Raw genomic sequence first — 25,377 nt, forward strand, 5'->3', positions numbered from 1 at the left:
CAGATGTATCTCTACTAAGCAAAGAAATTCGCGGGAAGATAAGTCACTTGGGCTACCTCCACTAACCTAAGTCACACAACCGCCATTTCCTCCTGTGAACTGGCGCCAAGTTTGAATTTTGACAGTAAACAAAGGTCATTTGGGGTTTCGCTGCTAAGAAAGTGGCCCCAAAGAAAGAACACTTGTACTAATGTAAGTCATCCAACTGCCACCTCCTCCTACGAACTGGCATCAAGTTTTGGTGGTAAAGAAATGTCACTTAGCATTTCGCTACCAACCAAAAAAAACTGCAGGGAACAAAGTGCACCTCCACTAACCTAAGTCAAACGACCGCCACCGCTTCTGGAGAGAGGAAGGAGTGTACTTTATTTATTCTCAAACAATTTATTTAGGGATGTATTATATTTATCACAGTGATACAGACCACACGCTCTGACATGCCAAACAACATCCAGACCTGCAAACTGCTCCTAAATAACTCATGTATAATGCTCTACACATGCACTTGCTAATTGTAAACTGTCAAAAATAATGCATTGCACAGCCTTCAGACATGCAAACCACTCGTAAATAATGCAATACATATACGTCCAGAGAGCCAAACAACTCTTAAATTGTCAAAATAATAATCTATCTAAAACATTCTGCAAACATGCTTGCTAATCCTCAACTGTCGAAATCATGCACCAGTCTTTAATTAAGCAATTAGAGACAGCACCACCATCCAGTGTGTTCACCAGGGGGTCTGCACTCCAACTGATTTTGTACTCAGTACCACCACCACAGAGCACTGTCGTCCAAAATGGCGTTCATGATGTCAGGTGATGACTCAAGTACCATTGTCCAAGATGGCTTCAAATAGTGTGTTCACCACAAGGTTTGGACCTAATACTCAAACCCACCACCAGAGACCACTGTTGTCTGGTTCGTGACGTAACCCAAGATGGTGGGGGTAAATGGTGGGAAAACGACTTTGCCTGTGGTGAACAGGAGTTTTTATTTTGCAGGGAGTGTCTCCACCATGAGACCTAGACTCCAACTGACCTAGTACACAATACTGCCACCAGAGGGTGCTGTCATCCCTCCTGTGACATAATCCGAGATGGTGGTATGTGGGGGGATAATGGCACGAAAATGACTCAGCCTGTGCTGGGCTGCGAGAGAGAGTAAGGGAGGAGTATACTAGGCCTATATTTATTTTGAAATATTTTATTTTGGGATGGAGTATATTTATTACACTGGTACAAAACACATGCTGGGGTCACACCACACAGCCCACAGACATGTAAACTACTCCCTAATTTTCCAAAATAATTTCAATACAGACCTGAAAACTGCTCTAAATAATGCAGCACAGTGATGTCTAGACACGCTTAGTACTCATAAACTGTCCAAATAGTGCATGGCACAGCCTACAGGTCCCCTCGCAAAATAATGCAATCAACGTGCGCAAGCACCACTCCCCCATGCCCTGTCCACTGGACTGCACTGGAGGATACTGACAGCCCCATGAACTGATGCGGCCATCAGTTGTCAAACCACACACAGATACCCGCACGCATGAGGCAACAACATCCCTTTCGTATTTGGTATTTACAGAGCGCAGACGCTCCAAGCTGGACCGTGCGTGTGGGTTCGTCGCTACCCTTCCTCTAACTGTGGCCCGGCGAAGACGCTGCAGAAATCGGTTCCAGAATAGCACAAGCTGCTTTCTCCTTAGTGATTCTAATAGACCATGCATGACGTGTGGATGACGCATCACTGCACGTAGCTACTTACCATCGCAAGCGCATCTAGCAACGTTCTCAATGTTATACTGCAGCCACATTGCTATCTAAAATAATAACCAAGTCGAACTATATTAATTTGCATACTGTCCCAGAAACACTTAACCTGCGCTTTTGTCGGAGTTTTCCTGTTGTCTCAGCTTTTATGCGCCGAAATTCTTGCCCTAACAGAACCTGTTTACGAAAATAGTGCAGAATAACGTCGAACGCACTCTTCCCAGCGCTCGTAACATGTTACCATTCCCACTCTCAACAGACACAAATGTTCTCACCACTATGTAGAGGCTTCTATATCCCAGCACAAAGGATGTGAATGAATCGACCATTATGATTGGCTCTTATCGAATTTACCCACCGAATTACTAATGCCTCCGGTATCGAAGCATCATCCACCTTTTCTTTCTTTCTGCAGACAGGACTTTCAGCGGTAAAATTATATTGCACAGATCGCTAAATTGCATTGACAGTTACACCGGCAAACTTCTTTACAGATCATCAAATACGTACTACCCTCACAAGAATATTGGAAGCCAGGAGCATATTTACCAGTGTAACTACAATTAAATATTACGATTGCTGCTACAGTCTGACACCGATCGATGTACAGGTAATACCTCCACCCCCTCCTATTCTTACGGATTTATGGACAGCCCTGCAGGATTCAAGGTGTCAGTTCCCTCCAGCACTGTTTCAGACATTAGTCGAGTCCACGTCACGTTGTGTTGTGGCACTTCTTCGTGCTTGCTGCGGCGCTACACGATGTTAGGCAGGTGTACCAGTTTCTTTGGCTCTTCAGTGTATATGGCTGGTGTCTGCCCTTTCAGACATCCATGTTCGCTCATCTGTCATCTGTCACCGTTGAGTCCAATGCCCCAGTGCTACTAAATGTTGGATATTTGTTTCGTCATGAACTGAATACAGTTGCTGATCGAATGAATGGTTCCTGTTCTATCGGGTGTTCGAAAGGGCACACACCATCCTACATAATCTTTCCTAGCGAACTTTGCGAAGGGAACATGTACATTTGGAGTCGGGTACCTTGCAAGAGGCCATTGCTCACACGAACCTACCAAGGAAGGACGTGTCGAAGCCACGGCATGCAGAATCGTTGCTGTATTGCGTAACAAAGGTGTAGCAACACGCTGCTAAGAATTTGGTCTTCATTTGGCTTGTCAGTCTGTATTCTTCATATTATCCCAATCACTTTATCTACTTGCCTTTCAGCCCATAGTTTGGCTTAAATTTACAGAAGGTCAAATGAACTCCCACCATCATAATCCCAAGGACACAGAAAGACCTTGATTTAGTCGAGCTAAGCACAGTCTGTATGCGGAAAGTCGCAGCTGGAGCTTGGAGCTATTCTGTTTGCAGTGTACCAAAGCATCTCTGCGGCTGATATTGAGTTCTCTCTTTCTCTGAGCTGAGGCTAATCAATGTTACTGTATAAAGCTATGACTTTTGTTAACTTTTTCATTTGTCCCAAATAATTTCTCCAGAAGTGTAATATGCCACAATTCTGCCCTCATTAAACAAACACTTCTCTCCATTCGACTATAGGATCTCTTCCCGATGCGAGGACTGAGGCCATTGTGGATTTTGAAATCCCGCAACGGTTGGTTGGTTGTATTAGGGAGAGGGACCAAACAGCGAGGTCATCGGTCCCATCGAATTAGGGAAGGCAGTCGGCGTGCCGTTTCGAAGGAACCATTCAGGCATTTGCCTGAAGCGATGTAGGGAAATCACGGAAAATCTCAATCAGGATGGCCGGACGCGGGTTTGAACCGTCTTCGTCTCGAATGCGAGTCCAGTGTCGTCTCGAATGCGAGTCCAGTGTGTTAACAACTGCGCCACTCGATCGGTTCCGCAATGGAATATTTTCTTTCTAATAACGCTCATCAAATCTAATTAGCTCTATTTCGGAAATAAACATTCGAAAAACGTCATTTTTTTAGGATTTGATTAACGAATGTTCTAAATAACCAAACAGCATTGAGAATTACGAAAACGATTCGTCTAGAGCAGCGTTTCTTAGTCTTTTCTGAAGGTGGAACCTTTTTAATATCCACTTTTACCCACTTGCAGAACCCGTGGTTTTTTCCTGTAGTATTTTTCAACGCAACATTCTGTATTATTTAGCGTATGGCTAATACAGACATATCATGAAATTACATATACATATGTACATATTGACACACAAGAAACTTAAGTTTGTCTTTACAACTGAATATCCAGTCTTTCAATCCAGCGCACTGCATCTGGAGTTGCTAGCAGGAAGTCCTCTTTGGCGCCGTGATAGGCTCGAATCCTGCATTCACTGACAATGTGGTGAACAGTCTGGTATGGAGCCCCGCAGTCACAAGCTGGATCAGGCAGCTTGTTCCACTTAAAGAGAGCATCGCCCATGGCTGATACGGATTCTGTTGAGAGTAGACCACGTCTTGCGTGGTAAGTCGAATCCCCTTGGAAGTTTAGCACCTGAGAAGATGTTATGCAGGTGCACATCTGTCACTGCTTCCCACCGACCTTTCCATTCTTCAAGAGGTTTGAAATTCTTAGCAACCATGTCAGCAGCATCGCACAGAGTTGGATGACGTGATTTCAGTCTCTTGCGATTTAAAAGTGGCAGGTCGCTATGCACGGGTAGGTTAGAATTCCTGGAGATCTTGTGGAATTCTCTCATAAGGGCAGTACATCTGCGTAGATCAGGAGGCATTATACCAGTTAACAGTGGAAGCCAATAAACTGGAGTAGATCTGATTATGCCAGATATTATGCGCATTGTCGTATTCAGCTGGGTATCAACAAGCCTTGTATGATGACTATTCATCCAAACAGGTGCACAATACTCAGCACTTGAGTATACCAAGCCCAGAGCTGAAGTTCGCAGGGTGGTTGCTGAAGATCCCCAGGTAGTTCCGCATAGCTTATGGAGGATGTTGTTTCGAGTCCTCAGCTTTTGAGCTAAGTTAAGAAGGTGTTGTTTGAAGCATAGTGTACGATCCAGGATGACACCAAGATATTTTGGGTTCCAGTTGTGATGAAGAATTCTGCCTCTGAAACTTACCTCCAGTTTTACGTTCGCCAACTGGTTATTTAGATGGAAGCAACACACTTCTGTTTTACTCACACTGGGTTGGAGTCTCCAGATTTTGAAGTAATTGTTTAATGCAGACAGGTCATTGGCTAAAATCTCTTCTGTTGTCTTCATTTCCTGGTGTTTGACGGCTAGAGCCAGGTCATCAGCATAGCAGTATTTTCTGGACGAAGTGTCAGGTAGATCAGATAGATATAGGTTGAACAGTAAGGGTGAGAGAACTGATCCTTGAGGCAATCCGTTGTTCAGCTTCCTCTCCTTACTTATGTTGCTTCCAGTGATTACCTGGAACTTCCGATCACTTAGCATGCTGTTAATCAGTCGAGCCATTGTTCTGCAGGGTATGATGCGGAGAAATTTGTAGATAAGGCCTTCCCTCCACACAATGTCGAAGGCGGCAGTTAGATCAACAAATGCCACAGATGTTTTCTGCTTCATTTGGTATCCTGACTCTATGAAGGATGTGAGAGACAATACTTGGTCGCAGCAGCTACGCCCTGGTCTGAAGCCTGCCTGATCAACTGGAACGTTCTCTAAGATAGCGCTACTTATTCTGTTATATATTAGCCTTTCAAAAAGCTTGTAGCAGCAGCTGAGTAGGGAAATGGGGCGATAGTTTTCTACCCTGTTGCTGGGTTTGCCAGGTTTCAGAACAGATATTATCTTCACCTTTTTAAACTCAGATGGAAGTTGACCAGTCAGCAGGATGTCAGTGAAGAATTCTGCCAGCCATTTCTTAGCTTTTCCTCCCATATGGATCAGGAATTCTGGGTGGATACCATCGAATCCAGGTGCCTTAAGAGGTTTGAGGTCCTTCAGTCCAGAGTCAATGTCTGAAACTGTGAAGGGAGGGGTATACTCAGATGAGGGAAATGCCTTCTTTTTAAGGTCACGAAGCTGTCGTCTGATATGTCTTGTATGTTTCTTGTCAGGAGGCACTCTTGAGGTGGTAATGATGTGGGAAGCAATTTGGTCTGGTGTTACTTCGGAATTTTTTCTGCATGCTGGTGCACTTCCTCCCAGCTTTCTCAGAAGACTCCATGCTTTCCTGCTCGAGTGGGTAAAGTCCATAGTGTTGACTGTTTCTGCCCATTTCTGCCTCCGAGACATGTCCAAGCTGGACAATAGTTCCGTAGCTATCTCTGGGTCACCACTTTGCTGGAAGTATTGGTACAGTGTTTCACTTTCCTCTTCCATCCTGGAATATATTCTTTTCGGTATCCTCTTGGCATACACTTTTTAGCTGTTGCTGTTACTGCACCAATGAAGCGTTGATAGTTATTATGTGATGGAGTTATCAATCGAATGGTCTTATCCAGTTCCGTTGAAAACTTCATCCAGTCGGCTTTCTGGAAATTCCATCGAGCATGCGGAGTTGATCGTATGACAGGGACATTGCAGCCAATTTGTATTATTACAGGTCTGTGTTGGCTGTGAGGAAAGGCATCTATCACTTTCCTTGTGGTATTGATGGGAAAGCCAGTTTCGTTGCAGCTAACAAAGCATAAGTCAGGATTTGAATCCTTGTCCCAAGCAGCCGACCTGAAAGTGCCTTGAACATTCTGTAAGTAGGTTATTACAACAATATTTATATGCTTCAAAAAATTATTTAAAAATAATACCAAATTTCTTAAAGTACTAGCTTTAATAAAGAACATAACCAAATATGACTATGAAATCTAAGTTTTAATGAGAAGAGTAGGCCCACTTCTTATTTTTACATGGGACAGAATATCAGGTTCTGTAGATAAGAGGTAGAATTCTCATGACAGATACGGCGGAAAGTATGTTGCGCTATGTATTTGTTTCGACACATAAGCTAAGACCTATGTTTTGCATATGAATGTAATTTCAAATTTTAAAAGTACCAACACAGTCTATTGCTGCAATTTAGGATATTCATCTTCTTGAACCGCGATAGAACTCTGCTAACGGCATTAATTTATATTTCTTCTTCCAGGGTAAATGCAATAAAAGTTTCGCATTCAGCTGCTGACACTGTCGAAGGGCGTGTATTGACAATGACTGAATATTTAATCCCACAATTCACTTTGATATTTAATTTGGTTTCATTTGTAAAACACGGATTGAAACCTTTTTTTCAAACCTTTCAAGTGCTGTATAATTTTTCAATAAATGTGTCTTTCATTTCAACTCCCAACCTCTTCTAGAAAGAATGTTGTTGTTGGTAAGCAGCCACACTTACTGGAGCGCATACAAATTCTCCAAAATTCATTTTTCTTGAGAGCAAGAATATTTTCTTGAGCGATAAGTACTTTCACTTGTTTGCCTTGAAGGGTTAAATTTCGTTCATCGATGTTAGTGAAAATGTCACTCAAATAGGCAGTGAAGCAGCCAATTTCTGTAAAGTAATCGATCGGTCAATTCGAATTTATGTTCTAAAACCTCGCCCTTACCTGAAAACAGGGGATAGTAACTTTCCTCGAGAATTTAAAAGAAGATCTATTTGGCTCACGTCGCATGTCCTCGCATATGCCATCTAAAGTGAATCTTCAATGATTATTATATGTCCAGCTAAGGTTAACAGTTATGCTATTGAGCATTTTATTGTGTGCTGTCTTTTTTATGACGTAACAATAATCAGTGAGGGCTGCATAAATGGACAAGGCCATGTGCACAAGGTGCTTTTTGATTGTAAATGTTTTATTTATGACAAACCTTTAAATAATGTGCTACACTTTATCTTCATGACAAGTTAGCGTGGAATCCAACCCAAAATGAACACATTTTACAACAACAATTTTTGAAGACCTGAAGATAAGAGCAAAATGTGTCGTAACCGGTTGTTTGTAAATAATTAAATATTTATGCGATCATGATTTGAAAAAGTTTTTACTGATTAATTACCTGTTGCATGTACCTTTAATTGTGGCATGATGAAACAAACACTATCAGTGCCATTTCTTAGTAGTTTGCTATATTAACATCTTTTGTGTAATTCTAGATAATAATTTTTCAGTAACTAGTTTCTTATATGGCTTTGGTTTTCTCTGCTGACAACACAAATAATAATGATTTCTAATTTGACATTAACTTGAAAATTATTATTTTTTTCTAGAGTGGAGAGAATCATGACTTTCTCTCAGGGCAGCACCGTTGGTATGCAACATCCCATGCTCGTCCCACTTATTGCAATGTCTGCAGAGAAGCTTTGTCGGGTGAGTACCAAGGAGAACTAATCGTGTGTGTGTGTGTGTGTGTGTGTGTGTGTGTGTGTGTGTGTGTGAGAGAGAGAGAGAGAGAGAGAGAGAGAGAGAGAGAGAGAGAGAATACTGGTATTTAAAATATAAATAAGCCAATCCAACAAATGTTTTACATTTAGGTGGGAATGTTTGTACAATTCATAGGTTCATTTTGTAGCCCCTGGCAACTATATGAAAACTGCCATGTTAAGCAAGGATGTAGGTGGAAGAAGTGTGTTTCTCAATTTTGAGATATTTTGCAAAAGTTTACTTATATGAAACCTCTCCTTCTCTGTTGAGCAAGTGTTCACAAAAGCAGATGTTAAATACCCTCCCATCCTATCCTTTACAAAACTTTGACATGTATTACATTGTACTGAATGTACCCCAGATTTGAGAAATTTGTCAGTTGGAGGTTTCTCACTATGCGTAAAGAGCACAGTAATGTCATACATTTTTTGAACAAATTAACTTTACAATATGAAATGTCACCAAAAAATGGGATTGTAGTGTATTTCTTAAGAATATGGCCTTTTTTATTGATTGTAGAGGGGTTTACATTCTTGTTGGTGTTATTTTTATAAAGTTTCCGTACAAGACTTGCGTGATATGTGTTTTTAACTGCTATATACTTTAGGTTAACAAGTTCAGTAGTGATAGCAGAAGGAGTGACAAGAAGAGGCATGAATAATGTTAACTGTTGTGGTGAGTTTCCTGTAATTTTGTAAACTTCTACAGATACAAAAATTAATTTGTCCAAACCAGTAAAGTGAAATAAAAATATCTGTGTAACTCACAACTGAAAAATAACAGTTGTGAATAAAATGATATATCCTTATCTATATTTACAAATGCTGTAAATGTAGATTTGCCATTTTTTCACCTATGTAATAAGATTAGTCTAGGTCAGTACCGCCTTGTATGTTCCTCCTATTTCTCTGGAGCCCAAAGTAATATCGGAGTTCGGCTTCTATCAGTTCTTCCATTGTTCTGAACATAATTTATGTCAATATATTGTAATCATGATGTATCAGACTTATAGTTCAAGAAAAATAGTCATATCTGTCAACACCTGCCTTCTTTGCAATTGGAATGATTACTTTCTTCGTGAAGTCTGAGGGTATTTCACCCATCTCATATATCTTACACACCAGGTTGAATAGTTTTGTCATGGCTAACTCTTCCAAGGATCTCAATAATTCTGAGGGAATGTAATCGACACAAGGATTCCTGTTCCGACACAGTGCTGGGTCAAATTCTTCTCAAAGTATCAAATCTCCCATCTCATTTTCATTTAGCTCTACCTTCCTTTCAACAATATTGTCTCCAAGTTCATTTCCTTTGTAGAGCCCCTGTATAAAATCATTCCATCTTTCAGTTTTCGCCTCTTTGCTTAGAACTGGCTTGCCATCTGAGTTCTTCATGTTCGTACAGTTGCACCTCTTCTCTCCAAATGTCTCTTCACTTTTTCTATGTGTGATCTGTCTTTCCCTGACTTATGCATGTTTCTACACCCTTTCATATGTCTTATAGACCTGCAATGCAGTCATGAACCTTTCCTACAGAAGCCTTAGTCCCACAGAATTATCAGTCCTTTCCAAATGCCTCACCTTTTCCCCCACTCCCAAATTCAATCATGCAGGACTAGTTAAAGACTTTCTCTCCTTCTCCCGGTTCCTACAGTGGAAACACTTTTTCACCACCAACCCGACCAATCAGACTCAACCAAAGACCAATATTGAACCTTGCCTAACTCACTTCACTCCTCTATCCAACTGTGATCCACACCCACTACCTCCAAACCACCCCCTGTTAACTTTCCAGAATTTCTTAACCTCAAACCTTGCCTCACCATCATTCCCCAAATCCCTCAACATGCAAACTAACCTTACATCTACAGAAAGAACTGCAGTCCACCATCTAAAAACTTATCCCAACCTTTTAATCGTACCTGCAGACAATGGCTCCACCATCGTTGTTTTGAACAGCAAGGATTACGTGGCGGAAGGACTCCATCAGCTGTCAGATACTTCCACCTACAAACTTTGCGACAGTGACCCCATTCCAGTATTCCAGCATGATCTCCAGTCACTACTCAAATCCTTAGGCCCATACCAGAACCTCTCCCCAGAGTCCATCTCTACTTACTCCAACCACTCCCCACACTCCTACCTTCTACATGCTTCCTAAAGTCCATAAACCCAACCACCCATGACACCCCATTGTGGCCAGTTACTGTGCCCCCACTGAGAAAATCTCTGCTCTTGTAGACCAACATCTGCAACCTATTACCAGGAACCTATCCTCATATATAAAAGATACCAACCATTTCCTCCACCGACTCACCATGGTTCTGTCCCTTTACCAAACGGTGCCTGCCATCCATTCCATACGAAGAAGTGCCTTCCATACAGCCTAGCCACCCATGATCGTCACATCTGCAGTGATGAGCAGTCCCTCTCAAAATATACCGAGGGTCTCACTGAAGCCTTCACTGACCGTAATTATCCTCTCAACCTTATTTTCAAAAACATATCTCCAGTGCCTTATCTTTCCAGTCCTCCTCCACCTCCCAGAGTCCCACAGCCTGGCCACAGAGGATCATTCCGCTCATAACTCAGTATCATCCGGGAGTGGAGCAACTGAATTACATTCTCCACCAGGCTTTTTATTACCTCTTGTCGTGCCCTGAAATGAGAAATGTCCTGCCCACTATCTTTCCCACCCCTCCTACAGTGGTATCCCACTATCCACCGAACCTACATAATATACTCGCCCATCCTTACAAAACCCCTGCTCCCAGTGCCTTACCTCATGGCTCATACCCTAGATGCAAGACCTTTCCCATACATCCTACCACCACCTACTCCAGTCCGGTCACTAACAGCACCTATCACATCAGAGGCAGGGCTACATGTGAAACCAGTCATGTGATTGACAAGCTAAGCTGCAACCACTGTGCTGCATTCTATGTAGGCATGACAACCAACAATCTGTCTGTCCACATGAATGGCCACCGACAAACTGTGGCCAAAAAACAAATGGACCACACTGTTGCAGAACATGCTGCCAAACCTGATATCCCTCATCTCAATCACTGCTTCACAGCCTTTGCCATATGGATCCTTCCCACCAACACCAGCTTTTCTGAATTGCTCAGGTGGGAACTTTCCCTGCAATATATCCTACCTTCCCTTAACCCTCCTGGCCCAAACCTTCGTTAGTCACTGTCCTCACCCATCCAGCCCCCTCTTTGTTTCCATTCCAGCACTACACAGCCGTCATCTCTCCGCCACACCCAGTCTTTTAATTTCTTTTATTTCTGTCTTTTCAACTACTTACCCTCCCCCCTCCCCATCTTCTCTCCTGTCATCTGTCTAAACTGCAGCACTTCACTGTCCACCATCCCCCACCATACTGTCACTAACCCTCCCTACCCCAGCCTCCCCCTTACCCCCACACAGTCACCACTCCCATCATGCACTGGTGCTGCTGTTCATAGTGTGGTTTCAGTTGTCTGAGACTGCAGACGTGTGTGCAAGTTGCGTTTGCGTGAGTTCGTGTGCATGTGTGTATGTGTATCTACTGCTGACAAAGGCCTTCGTGGCCGAAAGCTATAATTGTGTGAATCTTTTTGTTGTGCCTATCGTGACTCAGCAGCTCCGCCATATGGTGAGTGGCGACTTTCCTTCTCTAATATTGTTACATTCCATCCTGGATTATCCATTGTTTGATTTTTGTTCTTACTTTATCATTTACATTTTCTATCAGTCTTATTTTTTAGATGTCGGTACCCTTTTCATGTGCTTCATTTGGATGAATTTTTACATTTTATCCTTTCCTCAGTTAGATTCAGTATCTCACATGTTATTTAAGGGCTTATAATGTACTTTGTCTTTTTCCCTATTTGATCCTCAGATGGATTCACTATTAAATCTCTCAAAGCTACCTAATCATCTTGTTCTATGTTCTCATCCCCTGTTTCAATCAGAATTGCCTAAAGCTCCCTCTGAATCTCTCAGTAGTGTAAGTTTCTTTCAACTTATCATGGTCATATCTCCTTAAATTTCTAGTTCAAACCTGCTCCAGGAGATGTCTTACAGTTGAAAATCAATTTCGTAATATCTGCCTTAACATTGTATAATTAATCTGAAACCTTCTAGCGACCCCAAGTCTCTTTCGTGTATACAACCTCTTCCATTATTCTTAAACCTAGTGTTAGCACTGACTGTAGCCTGATCCATGAATGATGGCAGTTCGGGCATGTTGGGGCATGGATGTTGATTGTATTGTTGCCAGTTCCAAGCAACAGTTGCGGTAGGCTCATGTACATATTTTGCACTTGAAATCCTGCAAATTATGTGTCCCACTTGCTTATGTAGAATTTGTTGTTTACTACCACCATTAGTGATGATAACCCGCAACAGATGGAACAGAAATTCACTAAGCAACTTGCTACTGTCACATTTAATGGTCGCTTTAGCTACAGCATTCACAGCAGAGTGCTCAGAACACCACTGAACATTCACTGAATGTTGGAGAATGCGTGACATAGGTGGGAAGAACAACCTAAACTCGATGCCATCTTTCATGGCTCCAACTATACATTAAGCTCGAGTCAAAATTCTTCCAAGTGGCTTCCTCTTTCATTCCTTTCCCCCAGTCCAAGTTCTCTTACTATTTCCCTTCTCTTCCTTTTCCTAATATTGAATTTAAGTCCCCATCAAGTTTTCCTCTTCCTTAACTATTTGAATAATTTCTTTTATCTCATCATACATTCTTTCAGCCTCTTCATCATGTGTGGAGGTAGTTGGCATACGAACTTGTACTACTGGGATGGGTGTTGACTTCATTTTATTGTCTATGATGGTGTGTTCATTGTGCTGTTGATAGTTGCTTATGAGCTTTTGTATTGCTTATTCATTATTGTACTTACTCCTGCATTAGCCTTATTTGATTCTGTATTTATAATCTCATACTCATCGTACCGGAAGTCTTGTTTTTCCTGCCATTACACTTCACGAATTCACACTGTATCTTTCAGCCTACTCATTTCCCTTTTTTAAATGCTCTAACTTCCTACCCAATTAAGTTATCTAACATTCCATGCTCTCACCATAGAATACCTGTTTTATTTTTCCTGATGATGATATCCTCCCACTCCGAATGGGAGACTATTTTACATTCAGACTATCCCATCATCATTTAAACACACAGTAGAGCTGCATGTCCTCAAGAAAAATTATGGCTGTAGTTTCCCCTTGCTTTGAGCTGGTCACAGTACTAGCACAGCAAACTTTTAAATGACTTAAGTCAGATAGCCTCTCCCCGATGTTATTCAATCTGTATATTGAGCAAGCAGTGAAGGGAGCAAAAGAAAAATTCGGAGTAGGTATTAAAATCCATGGAGAAGAAATAAATCTTTGAGGTTCGCCGATGACATTGTAATTCTGTCAGAGACAGCAAAGGACCTGGAAGAGCAGTTGAACGGAATGGACAGTGTCTTGAAAGGAGGATATAGGATGAACATCAACAAAAGCAAAACAAGGATAATGGAATGTAATCGAATTAAGTCAGGTGATGCTGAGGGAATTAGATTAGGGAATGAGACACTTAAAGTAGTAAAGGAGTTTTGCTATTTGGAGAGCAAAATAACTGATGATGGTCAAAAAAACATGGACGATAGATAGTTTGGACAAGAATAGAATAGAAGCTTTCAAAATGTGGTGCTACAGAAGAATGCTGAAGATTAGATGGATAGATCACATAACTAATGAGGAGGTATTGAGTAGAATTGGGGAGAAGAGGAGTTTGTGGCACAACTTGACTAGAAGAAGGGATCAGTTGGTAGGACATGTTCTGAGGCATCAAGGGATCATGAATTTAGTATTGGAGGGCAGCGTGGAGGGTAAAAATCGTAGAGGGAGACAAGAGATGAATACACTAAGCAGATTCAGAAGGATGTAGACTGCAGTAGGTACTGGGAGATGAAGCAGCTTGCACAGGATAGAGTAGCATGGAGAGCTGCATCAAACAAGTCTCAGGACTGAAGACAACAACAACAACAACAACAACAACAAGTCAGATCAGTCAAGCCTCTATACTGCTGCCCATGCAACTACTGTAAAGACTGCTGTCTCTTTTCAGGAACCATGGATTAACCTGGTCGCTCCACAGGTACCCTCCATCGTGATCACACCACCTCAGCAAGGTCCATAGATCATAGGGGGATCAATAATTACATTGGCCAGACTTCCAAAAAGAATGTAAATTTTCATTGTATAGTGTAGAATCAGATGCATAGTGGTATCAGACAGTTCCCTTACCAAATTACAATTTCACAGAAAGCATCAGCAGTTCCCTCTTGGTTAAGGATTAAATTATTTTAATATGAAGCACAATGCTGTTATTTTGTGTGTGCATTTCGAAGGAATACAGGATCTACAGTATATTCTCGAAAAGTCAATCGGGGAGATTTATTCATGTTGATTGCTTTATAAAACTATGGAATAATATACGCTCCTTTATTAAGTTGGTCAGAAATTCAAATCACAGTATAAAACTGTTGTAGATTGGAGTTTTCATTACATTTCTCTCTGAATTATTGGCCTGGTCAAGTGACACCATTTGACCATTTGTTCCACATAGGCCATTGAAGAACTTTAACTCATTTGGCAGTAGTTCATTTAGTCTTTTGTTCTGTTAGCATCATCTTACATAACATGGAAGTTCATCAGCTTGACATGTGATTGCTCAATAACTGTCACATTGCAGATAAACTTCAAGTGTTTCATTTTATTTACAGACACTACAAAAAAGAAAAGAAAAACTCACACTTTGATGATGTCATGTTCACAGTGCTTCTGCTTGATCTTCTAATGATGTATACAGCAACTACCATGAGGGTCTACCATACTTGTTAAGTCAGAATAAGATTCATGAGAACTATTTAAAATCACTGTAATTATTTTTATACTCAGTTAAATGATTTTCACTCACAATAGTTTTTCATATACTACTCTTAAAAATTGCCACCAGTTAATTCTCCATGACCGTACTCATATAGGTCTTGCTGCTGTTACTGTTCAGACAATTTTTTTATGCTACGCCAACTTTTAATGCTTGCTAGTTGACAGCGCCACTGTTGTTTCATATCGGTTCTAATACTTCTCCTAATTACTACCCCTCCCTCCATAGTTCACAAAATTTCATTCTGACAGTTTGGATTAGCAAAATACATAAAAGTGTTTCATTGTATACATAAATATTTGTTGTTGTTGTTGTGGTCTTCAGTCCAGAGACTGGTTTGATGCAGCTCTCCATGCTACACTATCCTGTGAAAGCTTCTTCATCTCCCAATACCTCCTGCAACCTACATCCTTCTGAACCTGCTTAGTGTATTCATCTCTTGGTCTCCCTCTATGATTTTTACCCTCCATGCTGCCTCCAATTCTAAATTGGCGATCCCTTGATGCCTCAGAACATGTCCTACCGACCGATCCCTTCTTCTAGTCAAGTTGCGCCACAAATTTCTCTTCTCTCCAATTCTATTCAATACCTCCACATTAGTTATGTGGTCTACCCATCTAATTTTCAGCATTCTTCTGTAGCACCACGTTTCAAAAGCTTCTGTTCTCTTCTTGTCTAAACTATTTGATGTCCATGTTTCACTTGCATACATGGCTACACTCCACACAAATACTTTCAGAAATGACTACCTGACATTTAAATCTATACTCGATTAAGGGATCTGACATTCCACGCTCCGATCTGCAGAATGCGTTTTCTTTCTCCTGATAACAACATCCTCCTGAGTAGTCCCAGCCCAGAGATCCAAATGGTGGACTATTTTACCTGCGGAATATTTTACCCAAGAGGACGTCATCATCATTTAACCATACAGTAAAGCTGCATGCCCTTGGGAAAAATTACGGCTGTAGTTTCCCCTTGCTTTCAGCTTTTCCCAGAACCAGCACAGCAAGGCCGTTTTGGTTAGTGTTACAAGGCCAGATCAGTCAATCATCCAGACTGTTACCCCTGCAACTACTGAAAAGGCTGCTGCCCCTCTTCAGGAACCACACGTTTGTCTAGCCTCTCAACAGATACCCCTCCGTTGTGGTTGCACCTAAAGTATGGCTATCTGTATCGCTGAGGCAGGCAAGCCTCCCCACCAACGGCAAGGTCCATGGTTCATGGAGGGGGGGGGGGGGGGGGGGGGGAACATAAATATTTATAAAGTATTAAACATGACTCAATAACTCATATTTTGGAGGTATGGTTTTCAGTTCTTGGTTGAAAATATTTTACAAAATGATGTTTAGACACATTACTCACAGGGAAACCATGTAAATCATTATCTTTAAGAGAATTTATAGTGTGAACTTGACATTAAATTCTATACCTGATACAAGGTACAATTCGTAAACCTTACTATTTCCTTGAAGAAGTATTTTAGGTCAAACTGAAAACATAAGTGTATGAATTTAGGATAGATTGCTACATTGGGGTGGGCAGTGGGTGCAGAAGAGGCATGGGTTGTATAGAGAGAGGGATAGCAGAGCAGGGATGTGGTGGGAACAGTATGGTAGGCTGCTTGGTGCAACATCAGGAGAACTATGTAAGAGAATGTAAGAAGGAACCAGAGAGGAGAAGGGGACTGATGACCTCAGATGTTAAGTCCCATAGTGCTCAGAGCCATTTGAACCAGAGAGGAGAGAAGCAAAGAAAGGGTAAGGAATACACAAGTGATCTGTGGGTTTATGAGGCCTGTGTGAGATGAATGGGAGCAAGGAACAGGATAGAGGCAGGTGAAGGACAGGAACTAGCAAAGGCTGAGGGGGCTGGGGGGTGTTAATGGAAACAAAGGTGCTGCAGGGAGAAATCCCACCTGCACAGTTCAGGAAAGCCGAAAGCAGATATCCAGTTTGAAAGACTTTAATGTTTTCTGCTCGTAACATACATGAACAAATAAACTGCAATAGTTCTGTAAAATGAGTGTTATTCTGTAAAATAAATGTTACAAGGAAGCTGACAGGGAAGCTTACTACATTTCAATGCTGACTACATTTCAACTTGATCCTGCCCTTCCTTATTATATCACCAGCAAGATGGGGTGTTATCCACAGGTAATGGAGAGCGATATTAGATATACTGTTTCATGTGTGACTGAAATTATATATACACGCGCACACACACACACACACACACACACACACACACACACATAAAAAAAAACTGTTGCATCACCCCGGTTCCCAAACTCCTGAAGATAGACGTTGACTGTGGATATTGTATCACAGACACAGTCCCTTTGACTGCTCAGAGATGTCACTAAACCCACCCAAAGATGTAAACAACCGTGCATGAGCTGTACCTATTAGATGGAGGGGGTCCGACAGCCAATCAGTTCCAGTCATTCCACCAGGAAGGAGCTACACGGCTCGTGTTGCCTGTAGTTCAATCATGCCTATATGGTCAATACTACGGTTCGATCATGTCTGCATTGTTACTTTGTGCCAGGAAGGTCTCTCAACAAGGGAAGTGCCCAGGTATCTTGGAGTGAACCAAAGCGATGTTGTTCAGGCATGGAGGAGATACAGAGAGAAAGGAACTGTCAATGACATGTCTTGCTCAGGCCGCCCGTGGACTACTAGTGCAGTGGATGACTGCTACGTACAGATTGTGGCTCAGAGGATCCCTGACAGCAATGCCACCATGTTGAATAATGCTTTTCGTGCAGCCGCAGAATGTTGTGTTACAACTCAAACTGTGTGCAATAGGCTGCATGATGCACAACTTCACTCCCAACATCCATGGCGAGGTCCGTCTTTGCAACCACAACACCATGCAGCACAGTACAGATGGGCCCAGTAACATACCGAATGGAACACTCAGGTTTGGCATCATGTTCTCTTCACCAGCGAGTGTCGCATATGCCTTCAGCCAGAAAATCGTCAGCGACATGTTTGGAGGCAACACGGTCAGACTGACTGCCTTAGACACACTGTCCAGCGAGTGCAGCAAGGTGGAGGTTCCCTGCTGTTTTGGAGTGGCATTATGTGGGGCCGATGTATGCTGTTGGTGGTTATGGAAGGCACCATAATGGCTGTACAATACGTGAATACCATCCACCGACCGATAGTGCAACCATGCCAGCAGCATATACCCAAGGCATTCGTCTTCATGGACAACAATTCGCGTCGCCATCGTGCACATCTAGTGAATGACTTCCTTCAGGATAATGACATCACTCGACTAGAGTGGCCAGCATGTTCTCCAGACATGAACCCTATCGAACATGCCTGGGATAGATTGAGGAGGGCTGTTTATGGGTGACATGACCCATCAAACACTCTGAGGGATCTACGCCGAATCGCCGTTGAGGAGTGGGACAATCTAGACTAACAGTGCCTTGATGAACTTGTGTGTAGTATGGCGTGACAAATACAGGTCTCACCAATGCAAGAGGTCGTGCTACTGGATATTAGAGGTACCGATGTGTACAGCAGTCTGGACCACCACCTCTGAAGGTCTCACTGTATGGTGGTACAACATGCTATGTGTGGTTTTCATGAGTAATAAAAAGAGCGGAAATGATGTTTATGTTTATCTCTATTCCAATTTTCTGTACAGGTTCCAGAACTCTCAGAATCAAGGTGATGCAAAATTGTTTTTGATGTGATGTTGTGAAGAGAATGTAGCAGTCATTGAAAGTGATCTGATTGTGCGATCAATTTTTCAAGCCTTTCTAATTGTGACTGTGTACTTAAGTTTCACAACTTCTTTTCATTTATGTTACATGACTGAAGACAATGTTCAGATGATTTTATTAATATAACTTATTTGCTTCAGGCTATAAATGTTCTTAGTTGCCATTCTGATGTCCAACAAAAAAGAAAAGAGAGAAAATTAAAAGCAGCAGCTTACTAATTCATGATAAAAGAGCATGTTTAGTAAAGATAATTTCTAAAGAATATTTTCATTCAGTAATGATTAAGGAACTCATAAGTCTTGAATATATGTTTACTTCAGCTGGACAAAATTCAAAATTAAATGTTTATCCACTCTATGAATGGTTGTACATTATACAAAAACATCATTATCAAATATGAAAGCTGGTCATTAAATAATGAACAGTTGTATAGTTATTGGCATTACATAAGAAACATTTACAATATTTGTGCTTTGTGTACAATGTATTTTACCCTATTTTCAGGCGTCATGTCGCATGGTCTCAGCTGTGAGGTGTGTAAATTCAAAGTTCATAAAAGATGTGCAGTCAAGGCCATCAGTAACTGCAAGTGGACCACTCTCTCCAGTGTTGGGAAGGACATTATCGAAGATATGGATGGAGTACGTTACGGCAGTTAATCTCTTACATTTCTTAATGCCATTATTTATAATGTTTAATGCTTTATGATACTAGTGTTTTACTTCTTCTGATAGCACAGAAGTCTTTCCTGATGCTGCTGTGAACTGCTTCCTCCTGTACTTCAGCTCTGAACCTTTTCTTCAACCTTACAGAATCTCACAATGCCACACCAGTGGATGGAAGGAAATCTGCCCGTTTCAGCAAAATGTGCAGTTTGTGAACGAACATGTGGTTCAGTATTAAGGTATGTCATTACGTATAATGTGTGCATTTTATCAAGACATTTTGATCTTCGAGGTACACTGGAGATAAAATGAAAGAACTGTACAATAAATAGATTAAAATAGTGAAATTATGATTGAAGAGTGTAAACTGGAGGTTTTTAGAGAGGGGGTAGCTCAATTGTTAATTGTATAAAGTACTGGTATTAATATACTGCTGTACTTAAATATATTGTGTTATTAATAGCATGTTACATGAGAATTTCTCTTATATTTTCAGATCAGTTTTCATCTGTCTTCTTTCCCACATTTCTATAATTCGTGTGTACTAGATCCAGTCACACTTTTCTTAGATATCTGCTCAGATATTGTCTGTGGCTGTTTACTTCGCAATAGGATATTCCTATCCTATCAAGCTACAAAATCTCCTCTGTCCTCAGCCAAATGACCGATAAGATTTCTGAGGACAAAGAAACATATGGACAGAGTTTATTCATCTGAAAGTAACTTTTCTCCACCTGTGTAGAGTAACAGATGTTATACCATTGACTGGTTAACATTCAGAATGATCTAGCACATGCTCTCAGAGCTTGTGAGTCTCCTGTGCAGAGCTAGAGCTGTGATATCAAATGTATTGCATGTGTGGCACCATGAAAAAAGAATTCTGTAAATTCAGAAAATTGCAAAGCATTGCTCCTATATGTTATCAGCTGTAGAGCATCTGATATAGGGTAAATACAAGCAGTCTGCCATTGATGGTGTGGTCTTCAGTCCAAAGACTGGTTCGAAGTCTGCCAGTAAGAATTTAAAGGTGTCAGGAAGAGAGGTTTCTTTGTCAGCAGTAGGAAAAATTAAGTGATACAACAAGGTGATGCTGGCATTTTCTCTTTATGATTTCTAGGGCATGTTTGACTATTCTGGTAGGACAACTAAATGATATACTGAGTATGTTTAATTATTCATAATCTTCAATAAACACCTCTAAAATTGGTAAAACTGTCTTTTCATTGCTTCCAGGGTATAAAAATGTCACTTTTTCTGCAACCACACTTTTTGCACTGTGTGCTTACAAGACACTGTCAGGAAGAGAACTGTGTTCTTTGAACACTTCCTTAGGATGGATAAGGGAAGGTTAACACATCAGATAATAAGGTTTCTTGTAAAAAAGAGAATTGTGTTTTCCATGAATGCACAGACAGCATTGGAAATGTTCAAATGCCTTCCAAGCCGGATATCCTGACTTTTGGCACCTCTTCTGATACAAGTGATGAATTGGTAGAGCATTGCCCCCCGCCTTGCCATATGTGAAGTGCACTTCTGGCAGCTCCTAATTTAAGTGCATGTGAAACACCAAGCACTATACTCAATGTTGCCTCAAAATCAACTGTGTGATGTCATGGTAGTTACCTGCAAGCAGAAGAATGTTCCCTTCAATATCACTATTTTGTAGGCTCTAACTTGGAAACCAAGGATTTCTGAACATGTGATGTAATGAACTTTTACTGTTGTCTAATATGAGGAACACATACTGTACCTAAAATTATGCACTATGTTTTTGGGACATCCTTTATAACTGATCCACTTGATTATGCAAGACACAGGACTCATATTCAGGGGGAATGAGAGTCAAATCCATGGCCTGCACCCTCATTTAGGTTTCCCTCTGGTTTCCTCAATCATGCCAGGTGAATGCTGAGAAGTTTCCTCCAATGATACATTCCCAGTTCACTTCCCCATCCTTAACTGTCTGACCTCGTGCTCCACATCTGATCACCTCAATATTGACAGGATGTTAAGCTTTTATAAAGTTCCTTCCTTCCTGAATTATCTAGAATAAATAACAAAGATCTTTACTGATGCAATATGATTTGTGATATGAAATTTGTGTTCATTAGCATTTACTATTTATCAATAGCATGTGATACATTTTTATGAGAATATTTTATGCCAAACTAGCATAACAAATTCAGATCACTGTCTACGAACAGTATTTTGTAATTTTTTTATTTGAAACTTTTTTGTTCTTATTTGTTGGGTGCAATATCTCCATATTTATGAATGAATATGTTGCTTTAGGATTTATGTTAAATGTAAATAGTTTCTGAAGGTACTAGGCAGAAAATGATATTACATAAATTGAAACAGGTGTGTCACAGGTCTTGCATCCACATTACACCTACAATTCATCAACAAATAGTCTGAGTCACAGACTACATGAAGATTCTTAATGATGCAGACTTAGTATTCAGGATAACAGACATAGGGTTGCTTATCTTAACATTAGGCCCATAATAATACTAAATTAACAGATGTTTAAGAGTATATGCAGTGGTTTATCTTCAACTGAAGTTCATTTATAGTTGGTGAAAGAAGGCCATGTCCCAGCAACAAAAATGTGAATGTAATGTCACGTGCTGGAAATATTATGGCTAGTAATTCAGAGGATATAAAAGAGTTTATTCTTATTCAGCACAGGGTAAAATAATAACTGCAAATGCTACAGAAATGTTCTGGACTGACTGGATGAACAAATGCATCATGATTGAAAGGAAAAAAAATATTTCATTGGTACCCCCGAAAACTTGTTGGCACAGGAGAAAGTGAGGGATTTGGAGTGTGAATTATTGGACACTCCCTTTTCACCATATTTAGCAGATGGTTTGATGCCCTGTGCATGCTGCTCTATCCTGTGCAAGCTTCTTGATCTCGGAATAACTACTGCAACTTTCATCCTTCTGAATCTGCTTACTGTATTCAAGCATTAGTCTTCCTCTACAGTTTTTACCCCCCCCCCCCCCCCCCCCCCCCCGCCCCCATGCACACACACACTTCCTTTCATTACAAAATTGACAACTCCTTGATGCCTTAGGGTCTTCTATCAAGCAATCCCATCTTTTCATCAAGTTGTGCCATAAATTTCTTCTTCCCTGGTTTGATCCAGTACATCCTCATTTGTTATTCAGTCTACGCATCTAATCTTCAGCATTCTTCTACAGCACCACATTCTCTTTTTGGCCGATCTGCTTATTGTTCACTTTTCACTGTCATACAAAGCTACACCCCAGATAAATACCTTCAGTAAAGACTTCCTAACTCATAAATTTACGGTATATTAAATGTTAACAAATTCCTCTTTTTCAGACATTTTATATCCTTTCTACTTAGCTCACTATCAGGTATTTCACTGCCCTTTTAGTGTCTCGTCTCCTAATCAAATTCGCTCAGCATCACCTAATGTAATTTGACTACATTCCATACCATTTTTTTTTTACATTTGTTGATGTTTATCTTATAATCAATTTTTAAGACACTGTTCCATTCAAATGCTCTTGTGAAGGAATTAGTATCATCAACAAAACTCAAAGTTTTTATTTTTCTCCCTGCATTTTAATTCCCTCACCAAGTTTCTCCTTTGTTTCCTTCACAGATAGCTCTGTGTACAGACTGAATAACATTAGGGGTAGGCTAGAACTTTGGTTCACTTCATTCTCACCTACAGCCTCCCTTTCATGATCCTTGACTCTTATTACTGCAGTCTGGTTTCTGTACAAGTTGTAAATATCCTTTTGCTCCCGATAGTTTATCACTGCTGCCTGCAGAATGTCAAAGAGTATATTCCAGTTATCATTGTCGATAGATGTTTCTGAATCTGCAGATACTATGTATGTAGGTGTCTTTCATCATTCTGTTTTCTAAGACAAGTCGAAGTGTTCCTACCTTGCATATTCCTTGCATATTGCTACATTTTTCTGAAGCCCAAACTGACCGTTTCCAAGTTTGGATTCTACTAGTTTTCAGTAAATAATTTGTGTCAGTTTTTTTGCCACCATGGCTTATTAAACAGAACGCTCAGTAGTGTTCAACCTGTCAACACCTGTCTTCACTGGAATATGAATTACTACACTCTTCCTGAAGCTTGAGGCTATTCCAGCTGTCTAATATATCTTGCAAAGCAGGTGGGATAGTTTTATCATGGCTGGTTCTCCAAAAGATCTCAATAACTCTGCCAGAATGCCATCTATTCCATGGGGCTTAGATCTTTCACTGCTCTGTTAGATTTTTCTCCCAGTATCAAATTTCCCATCTCATATTGACCTACTTCCTCTTCTCATAAAATAACATTATTGTCCAGTATGTTTCCCTTATAAAGACCCTCCACATATTCCTTCCAGCCTTCAGTCTTATCTTTGTTGCTTAATACTTGATTTGCCATCTGAGCTCTTGATATGTATGCAGTTGTGTCTCTTTTCTCCAAATTTCTCTTTAATTTCCTTGTATGTGACAGCCATTTTTTGTGTTATTTATGTGTGTTACTATACCTCTGCATTAGTGTTCTAGCCACTCCTGTTTTCCATTATGTGCATTTTGTCAACCTATTTGTTGTTGTTGTTGTTGTTGTCTTCAGTCCTGAGACTTGTTTGATGCAGCTCTCCATGCTACTCTATCCTGTGCAAGCTTCTTCATCTCCCAGTACCTACTGCAGTCTACATCCTTCTGAATCTGCTTAGTGTATTCATCTCTTGGTCTCCCTCTACGATTTTTACCCTCCTCGCTGCCCTCCAGTACTAAATTGCTGATCCCTTGATGCCTCGGAATATGTCCTATCAACCGATCCCTTCTTCTAATCAAGTTGTGCCACAAACTCCTCTTCTCCCCAATTCTATTCAATACCTCCTCATTAGTTATGTGATCTACCCATCTAATCTTCAGCATTCTTCTGTAGCACCACATTTTGAAAGCTTCTATTCTCTTCTTGTCTAAACTATTTATCGTCCATGTTTGACTTCCATACATGGCTACACTCCACACAAATACTTTCAGAAATGACTTCCTGACACTTAAATCAATACCCGATGTTAACAAGTTTCTCTTCTTCAGAAACGCTTTCCTTGCCATTGCCAGTCTACATTTTATATCCTCTCTACTTCGACCATCATCAGTTATTTTGCTCCCCAAATAGCAAAACTCCTTTACTACTTTAAGTGTCTCATTTCCTAATCTAATTCCTTCAGCATCACCCGATTTAATTCGACTACATTCTATTATCCTCGTTTTGCTTTTGTTGATGTTCATCTTATACCCTCCTTTCAAGACACTGTCCATTCCGTTCAACTGCTCTTCCAAGTCCTTTGCTGTCTCTGACAAAATTACAATGTCATCGGCAAACCTCAAAGTTTTTATTTCTTCTCCATGGATTTTAATACCTACTCCACATTTTTCTTTTGTTTCCTTCACTGCTTGCTCAATATACAGATTGAATAGCATCGGGGAGAGGCTACAACCCTGTCTCACTCCCTTCCCAACCACTGCTTCCCTTTCATGTCCCTCGACTCTTGTAACTACCATCTGGTTTCTGCACAAATTGCAAATAGCCTTTCGCACCCTGTATTTTACCCCTGCCACCTTCAGAATTTGAAAGAGAGTATTCCAGTCAACAATTTCAAAAGCTTTCTCTAAATCTACAAATACTAGAAATGTAGGTTTGCCTTTCCTTAACCTTTCTTCTAAGATAAGTCGTAGGGTCAGTATTGCCTCATGTGTTCCAACATTTCTACGGAATCCAAACTGATCTTCCCCGAGGTCAGCTTCTACCAGTTTTTCCATTCGTCTGTAAAGAATTCGCGTTAGTATTTTGCAGCTGTGACTTATTAAACTGATAGTTCGGTAATTTTCACATCTGTCAACACCTGCTTTCTTTGGG

General features: G+C 40.7%; 1 protein-coding gene across 1 annotated transcript in view; it reads left to right on the forward strand.

The window, feature by feature from the left end:
- The window catches only part of LOC126456962 (diacylglycerol kinase eta-like), a 537,414-nt gene that overhangs the window by 210,566 nt on the left and 301,471 nt on the right, over positions 1-25,377 (forward strand). The window contains exons 3-5 of the mRNA XM_050092898.1: positions 7,961-8,060; positions 19,300-19,436; positions 19,608-19,699. Of these exons, the coding sequence (XP_049948855.1) occupies positions 7,961-8,060; positions 19,300-19,436; positions 19,608-19,699 (329 nt within the window). The remainder of the gene's footprint in view (positions 1-7,960; positions 8,061-19,299; positions 19,437-19,607; positions 19,700-25,377) is intronic.

The sequence above is a fragment of the Schistocerca serialis genome, chromosome 2 (genome assembly GCF_023864345.2).
Source record: "Schistocerca serialis cubense isolate TAMUIC-IGC-003099 chromosome 2, iqSchSeri2.2, whole genome shotgun sequence".
Classification (NCBI taxonomy): Eukaryota; Metazoa; Arthropoda; class Insecta; order Orthoptera; family Acrididae; genus Schistocerca; species Schistocerca serialis.